Raw genomic sequence first — 16,132 nt, forward strand, 5'->3', positions numbered from 1 at the left:
CTTCGGGGTCAGAAACGGATGTTGTTCCAGGAAGCCGCTGGGACTAATCGTGCCGCACAGCCCCGCTCGCATCACCAACCACCCTACTTCACGGTTTAACCCCACGCTCGACAGAAGGCGGCGCATGATAACAGAGGCGTGCAGCCTCAATCCTACGCACCAGAGAACCTGGCTTGATACGCTGCGCCTTTTGTTTGTCCAGTGAGAGACAGAGAGGCTGCAGTCCGGCCCGCGACTGCGTCTCGGAGCCTTCGAACACAGCCACGACTGTCCAGGTTCGGCAGCCTCAGGCGGAGGTACGTGGGTGTATGGATGGATGCTATGAGCGTTAACGAAGACTGCGATGGTGAGTATAATTGGGCTTAGGCCACACCGGCCAGTGTTCGAAACTCTACAGCATCACAACTCTACCTTGAAAACTCATTACACAATCTGTCCCATACATCTCGAGTAAAAATACTTTTTCTAGCATGTCTTTTTACACATCCAACCCCAGAGTCGTTGCCAACGCGTCTGGCCGCCAATGGGACCCAGAAGCGGTGCTTAAGCTCTCCTTGGACAGCCGCTGCATTGCATGGGCGCCCACTATGGGTCGCAAGTGCCGCAACCCTATAGCTCAAGCCAATACACACAGGTTCGAGATGTTGCTCGCTGATATGGCGGCGCAACAGCCAAACCCTGAGGAACTCCGGCCAGATCTTGAGTGCCTTGCTTATTATGGCTTGTGCTCACGTAACCATCGGTGCGAAGTCCAAAGCATGGTAGAACGGTGGGTAAGGAGTCTGGAGGAGGCCTTCGGAGGTGATACTGGAAGGATGGATGGACAAGTCGACTTGACGGCAAGGCGGATAAGGCAGCGGCCTGGGTTTTCGAACAGTATTACTTCCGTTGTCTACGACGCAGTGCATCCACCTAACAACGCGACAGGTATCGCGCCATCGGATACCGAGGCTACCGCACGTGCCGGGATACAGCAGCAATTTGCTGCGATGCAACAAATGCTTCGTGATGCAGAGCGCCGCATTGAGGAATCGTCCGCCCGTCAGGTTGCCAACGAAAACCGCCCGCGATCGACCTCCCATATATCTCGTGTGTCGGCGAGCATGGTACCGTCGTTGGCATCTTCGCGGGTCTCAAGTACCGCGTCTGGCCTGCGCGGAAGTCGCCCAGCTCTCACCACAACATCAAGTGAGATGCGAAGGCCAACGGCGGCCAACACACGATCGTCTCCCAGCGCATCATCTAGCGCATCGTCCGGCGTGCCATCCCGTGCGACATCAAGCCCGGCCGTGTCGGAGGCATCACCACGCTCTACGCCCTCAACACCAATACCCCGTTGTACGCGCTCCCATGCCCGTCGCTTGCCCTTCGACGACGAATGCCCCATCTGTCAAGACGGCAATCTTCTCTCTCAATACGAAAGCTCAGAGGTGGTGTGGTGTCGATCGAGCTGCGGCAAATCGCTTCACAAGACGTGCTTGGAAGAGTGGCGGCGACAATCCGTCATCTTCACATGCCCGTTTTGTCGCGGTGATTGGGACGAGGGCTCAAATTGCGATGCCTGTGATGTTGTCCATGTGCGTCGAAGAACCATCGAAGGAGATTGTGCTATCTGCTGTGAGGATTTGAAACAAGCCGAGCCGGAGGAGGGCAATGCAGACCTTGTCTGGTGCAGGGATGGTTGTGGCCAGAGCGTTCACCGTGATTGCTTCGATAGTTGGAGAGAGCATTGCGTTGCTGTTGGGTCAGAAGCCTCCTGCGTGAACTGCAGGGCTTCGTGGCGGCGCGAGGGTTGTGGATGCTAATGGCATGTGCGAACGCGTAGGTTCGGTGTTGCCTTCGGAATGGGGTTCCGATCAGAGTAGGCCCTCCGCATATTCACCAGATACCTCGCGCCTACCCCAACCGTATAATTTAGAACTCACATCAAATCTAACGTACCATCCGGGCACTCGCCAATGTCAAGAAGTCAGCGCTTCTGCAGCTCCATGACTAACATCCACGTACCGCGCTGGCGCTGTCATCTCATGCGGGCCAAGTCCCGCGAAGCTAGGCACCAGCCGCCTGCTTCATACCACGCTCGTCGCGACATCATCGTCCGACCACATCAAGCCAGGAAACGACTGGACACCCTGGAGTCTACATCAACGTTTCGTCACCCACTTTGCATGTTCTTATATTAATGTAGTCTGCAATGGCACTCTGTAATACATGCAAGGCCTTGCCCATCCGCAGCATTCTCAAGCTTGCCCGGGGCGATAGCGATGTCAATGACCATTTCCAGCGGTTCCCGGTACCCGGATCCTACCACGGAAATGAAGCGTCACCATTCGTCAAATGGCACAACAGCCTGTCCGATCTGCAGAAAAGTGCAACCCAACTGTGCACGTTCTGCCATTCCATCTTCAATCGCCTGAGTAACAGCTACCATTATCACGCAAATTGCAAAGACCTTGACGAGAAATTATGGCTAGAGTTGGGCGTGGGCTCAGCCAGGTTGAGCGTGTACATGGGCGAAAAGATGCCAACAGTACGTCTCAGTGGCAAGTTCTGGTACATGTCAACACCAGATAGTGCCGTCGCAGACTGCTTCAGGGAGCATGAGATCATTTCGGACTCGTTACATCCCTACGTGCTTCAGAAGACGTCGGCATGGGTGAACCAGTGCGACGACCACCATGCGAGCTGCCGACAATCGACGCAAGAAACGACCTTGCTACCCACACGCCTTCTGGACCTCGGCTCGCTGCCTAAAGCCGCAGACTTCGAAGGCATCCGCGGTGATCCACGGGCTCAACTTGAAGACACATCGCTGAAGCTTGTAGAACCCTCTTCAGGCAGCACAGGCCGGTATATCGCGTTGAGCTATTGTTGGGGAAAAGGGTTGCCTATCACGACCATTTCGAAGAACTTGGAAAAGCATAAAGAGAAGAATGGAATCAAGTACAAGCAGCTACCCTCGACCCTCCGAGACGCCGTCTTCCTTACCAGATATCTGGGCGTTCGATACCTGTGGGCAGATTGTCTCTGCATCATACAAGACGACAAAGCGGATTGGGAGAAGGAGGCGTCTCGAATGGCTGATGTGTACACCAACGCGTGCCTCACAATCGCTGCTACGCGTGCCAGCCACTGTGGGGAGGGCTTTCTGCAAGCACGCAAAGCGAAAGACCGACACGTCGTCAATTTCACGGATGAACAAGGGTCATTCGAGGTTTTTATCTATTATGACGATCTGACTATGTCTCCCGGCTCCATGGAGTCTATCATCGATCAGTCGATCAAGATGCGAAGAGTAAGCTTCAATACCCCAACTCAACCTCGGAAAGACGAGCACTCGGGAGCCTGCATCGACGTTCGGTTACATACATTGCATGCTTCCATGTTGATGTAGTCTCCAGACCTCCTCCGTCTGTGCCCCACCATCTGAAGCTAACGCTGCTTAGGAAGAGCCTCTCTTGAGCCGAGTCTGGGTCCTCCAGGAACGTGTCCTGGCACGTCGCACGATACACTTCGCGAGCTACCAGATGCAATGGGAGTGCTCTGAGCAAGTCCTTACCGAAGACGGATACATTGAAGATTACAAAGCGTGTGAAGAGATCTCTTTGGAACGGATCGCGCGGGGACTCAAGAGCATGAAGGACGCGCCAGTGCTACGAGACACTCAACGATCCCAGAACGCAGAGGTCACTTGGAGGTTCAACCCAGCATGGCGCGTATGGTCGCGCTTGATCGAAGAGTACACATCTCGCAACATGACCTTTCAAACTGACAAACTACCCGCACTTTCTGGTGTCATCTCGGCGCTACAGAAGCTCACTGGCGACGTCTGCCTCGCTGGAATCTGGAAAAGCTGGTTTCTTCAAGGCTTACTCTGGCGCCTGCAGATACCCGACTGGGACGAATACGTCTTCTTTCCCAAGACGCCACAGCGAACGGACTCTTGGAGAGCTCCGTCATGGTCATTTGCGTCTGTTGAAGGCGTCGTAGTCTACCATGCGCTTGACCACGATCCTGGCCGAGAGACATGCGCGGAACTGCTCGAATGCGACGTTCGCCCCAAGGGAGTCAATCCACTCGGAGAATTAACCACGGGATACGCGAAGATCAAGGCACCGGTTGCTGCAGTGTTTGACGTGTCGCCCGAGCTTTCAGAGACTGGAAGAGGATGCAAAGTCCGCATGACAAATGACATTATTGCAGAAGGCAGTGTATGGTTCGACGTCGAAGTGCACGACTCTTGTCAAGTGCTTATGATTACGCCTCATACGGGCATTGCTATCGTACCAGTCGATAAAGTGACCTACACAAGAGTCGGAGTGGTCACGGTATTCAATCTTTATGACCCCACGAACAAAGCTTCCAGGCGCGACGACACGGCTTTCATGAACCGCGACAAGTCGATTTCGACGTCTTACTACCCAGGTGCGGAAACCATCACCCTGTTGTAAGGCTTCCTTCAGTACGACGGACAGCGATGCTTTCTTCTGGTGCAGACGCGACGCGACTACTATGCCAACAATTCCGCAACTTACGACGATAAGGTCGGCCACTGCAGACGCAGCTTGTCAACAGTACGAAAAAGCGATTCCGAAAGGCCATGGTATTAGCTATATGCGATGTGTACCTCGCACCTCAACACTCAGGTGGGTGGGGCGTGTGCGCATATGCAGTCAGCCGCTACGATCCGATCATACGGGCCGCGGTCAGGGTGCATGCCAAATCGATGCGAACGACCAGTGTGACAGTGGCCAGCCAGCCCATCGGTCTCTTTTAACAGCCTGTTATCACATCCGTCGCCCTTCCTTGTCCGCGGCTTTCGCCGGTACTACGACGTTGTGTAGGAGGGTCGGCCGGTCAGGTACGCTGAGACCAAAGACGGGATGTGTATCGCGGAGGGCAGTAATCTGTCGGTAGATGAGGCATCGCGTGAGATGACGTGTAGGCTCTCCGTCGCATGTGGTTTGCGCTTCGGAGGTGATTGTTCTTGATTCGTGACTACGCAGTCAGCAAAGAGTCAAACCGTACGAGCGACAATATTGAGCTGGCACGACGCATCAACCTCACGCGCGGGTAGCGGATGCCGTCTCTTCGATGGTGCACTGGGAAATCCACATTTTCTCCTGCGGCCTGGGTCGAATGACGTCCATGCTGGCAAGAAGACCCAAAAGGCTGTGCGGTGAAGAGACTGGCTGTCGTGTCGGGATTATGCGCGAGGCAACCGCAAGATTCCTATCGCCTTCGCACAAGCCATTGAACTGAACTGAATGTCATTGTGGGAGCCGTTTAGCGCCTTGGGTGTGGGTGACAGTTCGGCAAGCATGGTGACTTGTTTGGGTTGAGGGAGACGCGATCGCGACCAGCGAATGACGCGTCGGATTTACGTATTGCCGCGCCGCGCCTTCTGCGCCGAGGCACACGCCGCCCTCGTCCTCAACACCTCATCGCCGTCACCCCATCCTGCCACGCTCCAGGAAGAATAACGATCGGATATCAACGATGGTTTCTAACACCTCCACGAAGCAGCGGCACCGTGATCAATCGTACAGGCGCGTGACGTTTGCGCCCTTTACTTGCGCAATTATCGACCTCGACCCACGCTGGGGCTTCTACAGTACCGTGTGACAGAACACCTCGCTCGGTACACTCTCGCTATCGGATACAAAGCCCGCTTCTCGGTTTCACCCGGCTTGAAGTCCATCAAAGCGGCTATCAAGGGCGTGCAGGACATCGCGCACGTTGCAGCCAACGTCGATCGCCCTCCCGAGGCTTCTGAGAGCTATGCGCTTAAGAAACGTCGCATGGGTCCCGTAAATTGCAGCCGCGTCATTGCGATTATGTTCAGGCTCGACCGCGAGTAGCGATATTCGCCGTACACTCGATACGGACCACCGACCATGATCCATGACAGACCCACATGGTCGCGGCAGTGCTGGGTCGGTGAAACGTGAACGGACGTTCCCAAGCCCATCTCCAAATGACGGTGACGCTAAACTAGAGCGCCGGTTAGTCAGCGTATCCGTATTCAGCACTGCGCTGCTCCTTCGCCGCTTTCCGTATTTCCGCCTCACGTATTTCTTTCCATCGCCCTCTCGCCAATCATAATTGCATCAACCAAACTTCGCCATGCCTGAGCCGCGGAGGGGTCTTCGAAAAGCGCATCGAAAATCTCGGCTGGGCTGTCATGCGTGTAAACGACGCCACATCAAGGTACGCGACCTGCATTTGACCGCGGGTACCTGCGTCTATACAGGAGAGAATCTAGCTACGAAGCATGCTGATTCTTCTAGTGCGACGAAGCACAGCCCACGTGCGAGAATTGCGCGCGCGATGATCGGACATGCACGTACCAAAGGCCACCAGACTCATCTCAACGCGCGGTATCCAGCCAATCACCAAACGCAGTTCCCGAGACCACATCAGGATCTTACATCGGAACTCCCACGTCGCATGGTGTACCGAGTACAGTAGAGCACAGCAGTACGGTATCACCGTCCGTAACGACTTCGGCAGACCGGCATTACCTCTCTCCGGCATCGTCGTCACCACGTGTCTCAGACCTCTCATTCAGCCTGCGGCATATGCAGTTGCTCAGCCATTTTATCTACGAGACCTTGCCAAGCCTCGAAGAAACTGGGTCGGTCGACAAAGGCCAAGCACGTGCCCTGATGCCAGCGATTCTGTCACAGCCTTATACCATGTATCAAGTTTTGGCTTTCTCCGCCATGCATATGCGTCACAGAAATCTCGAAGAGGCAGATCGTCATATTGAGGAGGCGAGAGCTCTACAGACCCAGGCGTTGTGCGCCTTCAACAATACGAGAATCGAAGTGACGGCAGACAACTGTGTGTCCATTATCACATTCTCCACCCTTGTCGGTTTGCACGCCCTTGCCGAAGTTGCTGCAAACGCCGATGCAGGCGTGGGCGCGGTTTTGGACGGGTTCGTCACGTACATGAACCTGCATCGAGGAGTCCGAGCCGTCTTTGCGCAATCCTGGAAATTCCTCAAGCAGACCAACGTTGCTCCCCTTCTAGAGCGATCTGAAAGCGCAATTCATGAAGCATGCTCTTCTAATGGGCAAACAGCAGTAGCCGTGGCCGCCCGCTTGTCCGAATTGCTCGACTACGCGGACATGAGCCAGGAATCCCGACAGGCTTGTCGTGCTGCTGCATCTGAGCTGAATATCGTATACCAGACAGAACCAGACGTGGTAAAGCCTTTCGAGCTACCGCATGGGAATGGTTTACTCTGGGTGTTTCCAATCAATCTTTCTAGCGAGTTCGCGGCGCTTTTGTCTATGCGCAAGCCAGAAGCGCTCATCATCCTTGCCCACTACGCGGTTCTCTTACATCGAAGGCGCCAGGTGTGGCTAGTCGGCAACGTCGGCAGAATACTAATCGAGGAGATATCGCGGTTCCTGGGTGCCTTCTGGAAGACTTGGCTCGAGTGGCCCAATTCCGTACTAGCGCGATCCTAGGGCGATACGCAGCCGACCACCGAATACGTCGTATCTTTCCGCTCGTATTCGTCCTTCTTTACGCCTCACCACCAAGCGCACTCGCGCACAGTACTAGAGAAGCTGCTGTGGGTAACTTAGCAAGAGCTATTGTGTCGCATCGATACTTATATGAGCAATGTCGCGACCATTCCAATCCATCATCCGACCACAGTCTCTCGTTCCCCAATACAACACGATGCAGAACATCACCACTCCCTTCTCGGCCTGCAACGCCAGCTCCATTCCGCACCCCACCGTCTTCGGTGCCACCATCCTCAACCTTTCCGCCAACCTGGTCCAAAACTTCACGACCGATGTTTCCGACCAGTTCTTCTACAACCATCCATCAATCTCAGTGCGCGGACTCGACTACTGCAATGTTACCGTAACATACACGCACGAAGGCCAGAACGACACCATCAATGTCGAAACGTGGCTCCCGCTGGAGGGATGGAACGGCCGCCTTCAAGCCGTAGGAGGCGGAGGTTACGTCGCCGGGCGATTCTACCTGTCGTACGTCGCCATGGGCGGCGCCCTGGGAGAGGGATATGTATCGACGACGACAGATGCTGGCCTCGGCGACAGCTTTGAGCCAAGCCCGTGGGCGCTCAACAGCCCAGGCAACGTCGACCTGTATGCACTTCAAAACATGGCATCTCGTTCGCTCTACGACCAGTCTATCATCGCCAAAGACATTATCAACTCTGTCTACGGACAACCTCCAAAGTACTCCTACTGGAGTGGATGCTCTCAGGGTGGACGACAGGGCCTCATGCTCGCCCAGCGCTACCCCGAAGCCTACGACGGCATTGCGGCGGCAGCACCCGCGATCAACTGGAACCAGTTCTTCTTCGGCGCGGCATGGGCACAGGTTATGATGTCACTCACGGATCAATTCCCCGAGAAGTGCGAGCTGGACGTGCTCACGGACGCTGCAGTCGCCGCTTGCGATCCTCTCGACGGCGTTACCGATGGTGTTATCAGCGACACGAAGAAATGCTCCTTTGACCCGTTCTCAATGGTCGGCAGCGTTCGCAACTGTACCTCGACTGGAAAGACCGTCACCATTAGCGAAGCTGCCGCAGCCATCGCGAACGTTACGTGGGAGGGACCTCGAGGACCCGACGGCGAGTTCCTCTGGTACGGCGCTGACTACCAGGCCCGTCTTACCGGTAGCGATGCGCAATCTGGTACCACCTCTGACCTGGGCTACGCATCGACTACCTGCAACGGCAATGGTACTTGTGTGGGACATCCCGCTGGTCTTGGTGAATCGTGGATGCAATATTTCGTGAAGAAGGACCCCCAGTGGAACTACACGCTGATTGAATCGGTGGAAGAGTACACAAGCCTCTTCAAGTCGTCTCTGCAGGAGTTCCAGTCCATCATCGGAAGCAACGATGCTGACCTTTCGGAATACCGCAAGACTGGTGGCAAGATCATCACATTCCACGGCTTGGTAAGTCTCCCTCCATGCGCTCTTCGGCTCCCGTCGCGTCCGGTCTACGAGCCACGCCTTTCCCCTTGAACCCGTGCTAACCCCTTGTTTAGGCCGACGGACTCATTCCGCACAAGGGCACCGACGACTACTACGGTCGCGTGATGGAGCTCGATCCCGCCGCGGACGACTTCTTCCGCTACTTCCAAGTCCCCGGTCTCGCTCACTGCGCTGGTGGAAGCGGCGGCCAGCCCACCGCCACGTTCAAGGCGCTCGTCGACTGGGTCGAGAAGGCCGTCGTCCCTGAGACGCTTCCCATCAGCTTCAACGACACAAAGGGAACGCAGTACGACAAGATCTTGTGCCCGTACCCGTCGAAGGCGCGCCTTGTTTCGGAGGATGCAGATGCGACAAAGCCGGAGTCGTATAAGTGCGCTGTTTGAGCTTGCGACAATGCGACGGTAGTAACAGCGCGAGGGCCGCGACGATGCGTATATAGAAGCAGCTTTGTTGTTCGTTTTAGCAATTCGCTCGCGGGATAGATAGAGATGGCGTTCGCTTTCGATGTTGTAATAATTCAAGACCTTTGCCTTTCTGCACGATATCTTTGCGCAAGCTCTTCGCACACGTTCTCCGCGCGAGTTCTTTGAATAAGCTCTTTGCAGAAGTTTTAACGTGATCAAATAGCAAGTCACGGCAGCTCTTTTCTGTTTTGTGTCTAGATGCGCATGAAACGTACTCTAGTGCACTAACCTAATCGTTTGTCGGTACTATTAGTACGCGCGGCCTAAGAGGTAGGTATTCTCGGCATTCTCGGAATCTTTGTCGTTAAGTGTCTAATAGACACCCGTGTGTAGAAAGTAGATCAAGACGTGACCAATGCTCGCGTCAACATCTACGAGGTAAATCTCGTTTGTCCAGCGATCACGACCCGGGATATTCTCCAATCTTTGCAGCAGAACCTCTGGGAGATGGTATATCTAATAAGTAGGACTAAAGTGTAAGGTGACAGATGGACTTGTATATAGGCAGAGGTAGTCGGCTTGAAAAAGATGTGCTTGCAGGGATGGAGGAACCCTGCCTCACCTTGTTTTCAGTCGAGGAAGCGCATCTTTGGCTGCTTTCGCGCCCTTGACCTTTTTAGCCATCGCAATTGAAACAGTTCGGGGGGCACTGTCCGTAGGATCTTGGGAAAATCGGGGGGGTAATCGTTGGACTGGCGCTGGAGTTAAAGACAAAGAGCCTTGATCCTAAACGCAGGATCGTTCTGGAGACATCTCGTGTTGGGTACGTGCATGAGTATTCGTGAACGGCATCCCATCCAACTATTGGGGCGTTGTTCATGGAGGACTTCTGCATATGCGCAAACACGACACCCTGCATACTAAGCCGCTTAGCCGCTTGACCCCGCACATGAATCCTCAGCCTGATCAGAAATCCTGTTCTTAGACCGTAATCGTCCTGATAAGTGCCTGTAAAGAGTGAGCCTTGGTATATGTGGGGCGCAGTTTGAACTTGTCGCACTCCGCGTCAGTTTATGCATGCACTTCCAAGGAATCAACTCGCAGATGCAGCCACAGCGCGTGATGTGTCACTTTACTATTGGCTCCAAAATAGTATAGGGCCTCCACAAAACACTGACTTCGTTGCGATACATTTCTTATAAGTTGAACTTAGCAATCGTTGGCACTTCCCACGTAGCCACAACCTTGAGCTAAACATTCACCACCGGCTTAGACAGGACTCGCAATGAGCCTTTGTGTATTGTGCAATCGCACCTTCGCCAGCGAGCAGGCCCTCAAACAACATAAAGAGGACTCACCAAAGCATGGACACTTTGACTGCGAGGCATGCAATCGCTCTTTTAGTAGCCAGAATGCATTGACTCAGCACCAAAACGATGCCCCAGTTCACCAAAGATCCAGAAGGGACTCAGTCACTACGTCAGTCACGCCTGTTCCCTTCACCCAACACGTCCCTTTGACGTTCTCAACACCTTCCGATGTCCCTTCGGCAACACACAATGGCCAGCGCAGCGGCCACACCGCGACGGAAAACAGTTTACACTCAAATCCGACATTCGACTTGGACTTTATCCCACTTGAGGATACTTTGCAGGCCCTCACTATATCGGATGTTAATATGACTATCGCACGACCAAATGTTGGTCGAGCACGGATCCCTAAACTACAAAAGGAGACGAGGACTTCCTTCATGTTTCCCGAACTACACCAACGCATTGCGGAAGCTGTCGCGCCCGCCATAATTTCGACGTGGTTCAATCTCAACACAGAGGCCCATCCTAAGAAAAAGTCGGACACGAATATTATAGGAGCATTTACATGCGTCAACAAGAGATGCGGCAAAAACGAATGGAGTAGTGGACTCGTAGCGATCTGGATTAGAGGATATCCTCGTAACGGATACAACGCTATTGTGTACAACCAGAGTTGCAGATCTTGCGGCTGGCTAGGGAGCCTAAAGTTGGATGAGGAATCGTACATAGAGCGGGTTGCGTACAGACTCAATTCATGGGCAGGAGTGAGGATTGAGCAGGCAACTTTCAGTTCCAAGTTACTTCGAGGCCCACATGAGAGCGGGCACTGCGAGGGTTGTAAGGCGGGACATTGTGGACGGGCGAACGACCTCTAATAGTAACACGTATCACCATCGTAGCGACATGTAAACATGAGGCGAGGCGAAATCTCGTCACATCGGTAGTAACCAGAGCTAATATATGTACGAGCAATGGATTGGTCGTCAACCCCGCCCTCGTCACACAAGCCCCACCTGCATGTATAGCAATCGCCCGATCCTGTCGATCATGTTCGTACAAATGCACTCAGCATCTCGAACTTGGACGGTTGATTAGACTAGATTTAGCAACATTACTTTCGTCCTACACTTCAGCGGAGCAACGAACACCTCGAGCAATTCTCACACCATGCCTACATCCATCCTTGGCCTAGTTGGAGGCACACTAGTAGTATATATAGTTGCCCGTCTAGTTCGGCGGGCGAAGCTGCCCCCAGGCCACTGTGGCCTGCCACTGCTCGGGAACCTTCACCAAGCACCGAAAGGTGCTTCTTGGTTGACCTTCACCAAGTGGATCAAGCAGTACGTGAACATTGTTTTGGTCAACCTTGGAGGCACTATTATCATAGTTGGTGATTATGAAGCGGTCAAAGAACAACTCGACAAGCGAAGGAACATCTATAGTACCAGGCCGCGTCTCGTAGGAAATTGCCATGACGTATCAGGAAGACCCACTGACTGATGCGTATAGGTTATGGGGCACGAGTTAGTGTGCAGCAGCAATCGATCGTCTTCAAACCTTTTGGTAATGAGTTTCTTCTACATCAGAAGCTTCAAGCGCCGGTGTTGAGCCCGCGGGCAACGGCTTGCTACACACCTATCCAAAACGTGGAGAGTCAGCAACTACTTAAGAGCCTTCTGGAGCCATCCGGAAGCATCGCGCATTGCGTCGAAGTGTTTGCAACGAGCTTGGCTTACTCAATGGCTTTCGGGATGCGTATCCATACAGGAAAGGTTAGGGGAGTGGAACGAACTCGCGGATGCATGAAGGACTTCCACGTTGCCGGCCAACCGGGAGTTTGCATCTTGGATGCGCTGCCGTGGCTCAATTACTTGCCCGCAGCGATTGCGCCTGGGAAGCGCCAGGCTGCAAAGTGGTTCCATGAGTTCGACGACCTGCACGTCCAGAGCTACAACGAGGCGTTCGGACGCTAGGGATGGAACTTGGCGAAAGACTTTGAAAGAGCTATTGAAGCCCAGAGCATGAGCAGCAGGTCGCCCGGGATGTTGGTATACTCGCCGATACCGAGGTTGAAACCATGAGCGCTACTGTCATGATCTTTGTCCTCGCATGCGTCGCGCATCCTGAATGGCTGGCGAAGGCGCAGATGGAGCTCGACAAAGTTGTGGGAAGCGAGCGACTGCCCGAGTTTGGAGACCTACCCACTATAAGGCGACGGATTATGCACTATCCGCGCCCGATTTAGTATCGCGTAGGGGTATTTGCTAACTAAAAAAGGAAATCTAGAGGGCATAATCCGTGCGTATAATCTATAGGCCTTACCTATATTGCAATATACTATAACGTACCTATAAAATATAAAACAACGCTCTTAATCTATTCTATCTTCTAGAATACCTATAGCTAGTACTATTATTAAGATAGTTATACGTAAACTTAGAGCTAGAGAGACTTTAACGTTTCTTGCTAAAGTTAGAGCTTATTACCTCTAATAGTAGGCCTATGCGCAAAGTAAGAAAGCTTAAGACGTACGCTATACTACTATAGGTATATATAGAGGAGCAAAGCTAGTACAAATCTAGTAAATCTAGAAGTTAAGGTAGTAGCTAATAAAAACGTTAGACTATACGTTACCTTGTGTAAGAATATAGTCTAGAACCGCTACGCTAAACAACCTTGCAAAAGGTAAGAATAACTAAGATAGTATTCTTAGTTCTAGATAATATATATATAGTAGAATAGTAAGTGTCTAAGCCTAGAAGTGTAAGGGGCTACGCTGTATTAAGCAGACTGCTCTAGTTATATAACGTACAACCTAGCGCTAACTAAAGTAGTAAGGCATAAGGCCTACAAGAGGCGAGTTGTACGCGCAAGAAGACCCTTTCTTCTCTTATCTTTCTTCTTTTGTAGATAGAACAAATGCATACTTATTAGTAGGCCTCTTTCCGCCTATAACATTAGAAGAAAGATTAACCTCTTTTCTTACTCTTCTTGCGTGTGTAGCAAGAATTAAGAACAACTCTTTCCTCTTGTACGTAACGAGTTAGAATTAAGAACGGCTACTTGTTAAAGTACAACAAGAAGGCAAGAACCCTACCCGTACGATAAACCTACGGGTAGATAACAATATAATGCACTAGGAAACACTAAGCAAAGGCTAGACAGACCCTTCTCTAGTAAGAGAATAGTTTCTTAAAGTAGCGGAACTTTAAAAGCACGTATAATAGCTCTAGAATAACCTAGATAGAGTAACGTAAAAATAGGCGTTATACGCTGCGCTAAGCTAATAGCTTTAGGCTCTAACTTAAATTGTTAAAAGTTAGGGAAAATTTCTAAGTATACTAGGTACACTAAGTTTAAGTAGATTAACTCTACCTACTACGTTAACTTTAGGCTAATTCTAGAAGCCCGTACGTTATAATAAACCTTGCCTACTAAATATAGAGGTCTTTAAGAAGAGTAGTTATAAGAACTATACCTAATAGAAGATACGCGTATAAGCAAAACTCTTTGCAGATTAATAAGCCTACCCTTCTAAAGAAGTCTAAGTCTACTACGTTATTACTTGTACAAAGAGTTAGGCCTTTACTACCTTAAGAATATACATTACAAGTATAATAGAGGGCTCTTCCTAACTATCCTTAGCAAAGCTTTAGAAATAGCTTAATAGGTTCTTTATAGACCCTATAATCCGCAAGAAGGCTATATAGTAGATTTATACAACTAAATAAGAGAAAGGCAAGTTTATTCCCTATATATAAGCCTTTAATCTAAAGTTTCTAAAAGTAGGCTTAGAAAACGCAAGCAACGTACAAAAGATTAACTACTTTAAGAACTCTCTTAATAAGAGGTTATTGCGTTACTAAGTAGGCTTTTAGCCCGCGAAAGATAAGTTATATAAGAAATTTGTCTAGAGAATACGCGTTACCTAGAAGAATCTTAAGGCTATAGACTAACTTAGCTTCTATACGCTACTAACAACCCCTCTATATATTGCGCCTAGCAATAATAATATAATAGATTAGACTCTAACTATAGCGGTATTCTAGCCTTGTACAAAGAGAGAATTCTAGAGAATATAGGCCTAGGTTTAGAAAAGAAGAGAGTAAGAAGACTATTTAAGATATAGACACTAAGGCTATAGAGTTGCTTAGTGCTAGGCTAAGATTAGAAAGTAACCTACTTGTACGGAAGAGAAAGAAGCTATAGTTGCTATAGTTACTTCTACAAGAGTAGATACTAACTCTAAGAAATTAGAAAAAGAAGAGCTCTAGCTTAAAGACGTAAGCTAGGGCTAAGCATAGTAAAGTCTCTTTAGGCCGTACAATCTTCTTAGAAGATTCTGTTATAGCTAGTAGTAACCCCCTCTATATTAATAGATATTATAATAAATAGCTTAGAATACACTACTACTATAGTTAATAATAGTTATTATACTTATAGAATTGTAACTAAGAAGCTTGTACAATTAAAGGGCTTACCGCGCATAGAGATACTCTAAATCTAGATTAATAGAGTAAACAAGTAGAAGAGCTCTATTAACGCTATTATAGAGTTTAACTTAGATATTAGAGAATTAAAACAACGCGCTGCGGTATACATTATTTCTACAACGTACGATTACGACATAATTCTTAGGAAGTTATAGCTAGAACGAGTTAGTAGAATTATTAATTCTAGCTAGTACACGTTAAGGCTGCCTTAATACGGTATTACCGTACGTAGTATAGAGTTATAGAAAGGGAAGATAGACTTCTCTCTAATCTCTACTGTAGCCTTTTAACTACACGTATAACAAAATTAGTAAGAGAAGAATAAGGTGTAGATATTTGCAGCAAGCCTTTGCGATATTAAGAAAGCCCTCTAAATTAAGACCCTCTTAATAGTAGAGTAAATCCGCTAGTAACTTCTAGAATACCTATAGTTATACGTATACCTATTCTAACTAAAGGAGGAAGAGAACCTTCCTCTCTTACGAGAACCTAAGGTAGACTACTAACTAGAGCTAGAATAAGAGAATAGCAAGAACCTAAAGATTCTATACAGGCCTCTCTATAGTATATTAAGAGATAAGCTATTAGTACTATAGAAGACACTATATAAACTTCTAGATAAAGAGTTTATATAAGTAAGTAATTCTTCTATAGCGTTACTAGTTCTATTTGTACAAAAGCTAGGCGGTAGGTTATAATTCTGTGTTAACTACAGAGCGTTAAACGCTATTACTAAGAAGAATTAATATCTACTGCCTTTTATTAAGAAAACCCTGCACTAGATTAGACGAGCTAAGTAGTATACTAAGCTTAACGTAATAGCTGCCTTTTACAAGATAAGAATTGCAGAGAGGTAGAAGTAGATAATAGCCTTAGGGTTAGGGTTAGGGTTAGGGTTAGGGTTAGGGTTAGGGTTAGGGAT

General features: G+C 50.1%; 2 protein-coding genes across 2 annotated transcripts; both read left to right on the forward strand.

The window, feature by feature from the left end:
• Positions 1–2,194: 2,194 nt before the first annotated feature.
• Positions 2,195–4,451, forward strand: J4E86_001519 (uncharacterized protein; the record flags this gene model as incomplete). The annotated part of the gene is made up of 2 exons (XM_051442086.1): positions 2,195–3,295; positions 3,447–4,451. 2 exons carry the CDS (start codon positions 2,195–2,197, stop codon positions 4,449–4,451), a joined length of 2,106 nt encoding a protein of 701 aa, XP_051308257.1.
• A 3,247-nt stretch (positions 4,452–7,698) lies between these two features.
• Positions 7,699–9,383, forward strand: J4E86_001520 (uncharacterized protein; the record flags this gene model as incomplete). The annotated part of the gene is made up of 2 exons (XM_051442087.1): positions 7,699–8,961; positions 9,054–9,383. 2 exons carry the CDS (start codon positions 7,699–7,701, stop codon positions 9,381–9,383), a joined length of 1,593 nt encoding a protein of 530 aa, XP_051308258.1.
• Between the last annotated feature and the right edge of the window lie 6,749 nt (positions 9,384–16,132).

Source organism: Alternaria arbusti (assembly GCF_024043155.1).
Source record: "Alternaria arbusti strain BMP 1465 chromosome Unknown scaffold_1, whole genome shotgun sequence".
NCBI lineage: Eukaryota > Fungi > Ascomycota > Dothideomycetes > Pleosporales > Pleosporaceae > Alternaria > Alternaria arbusti.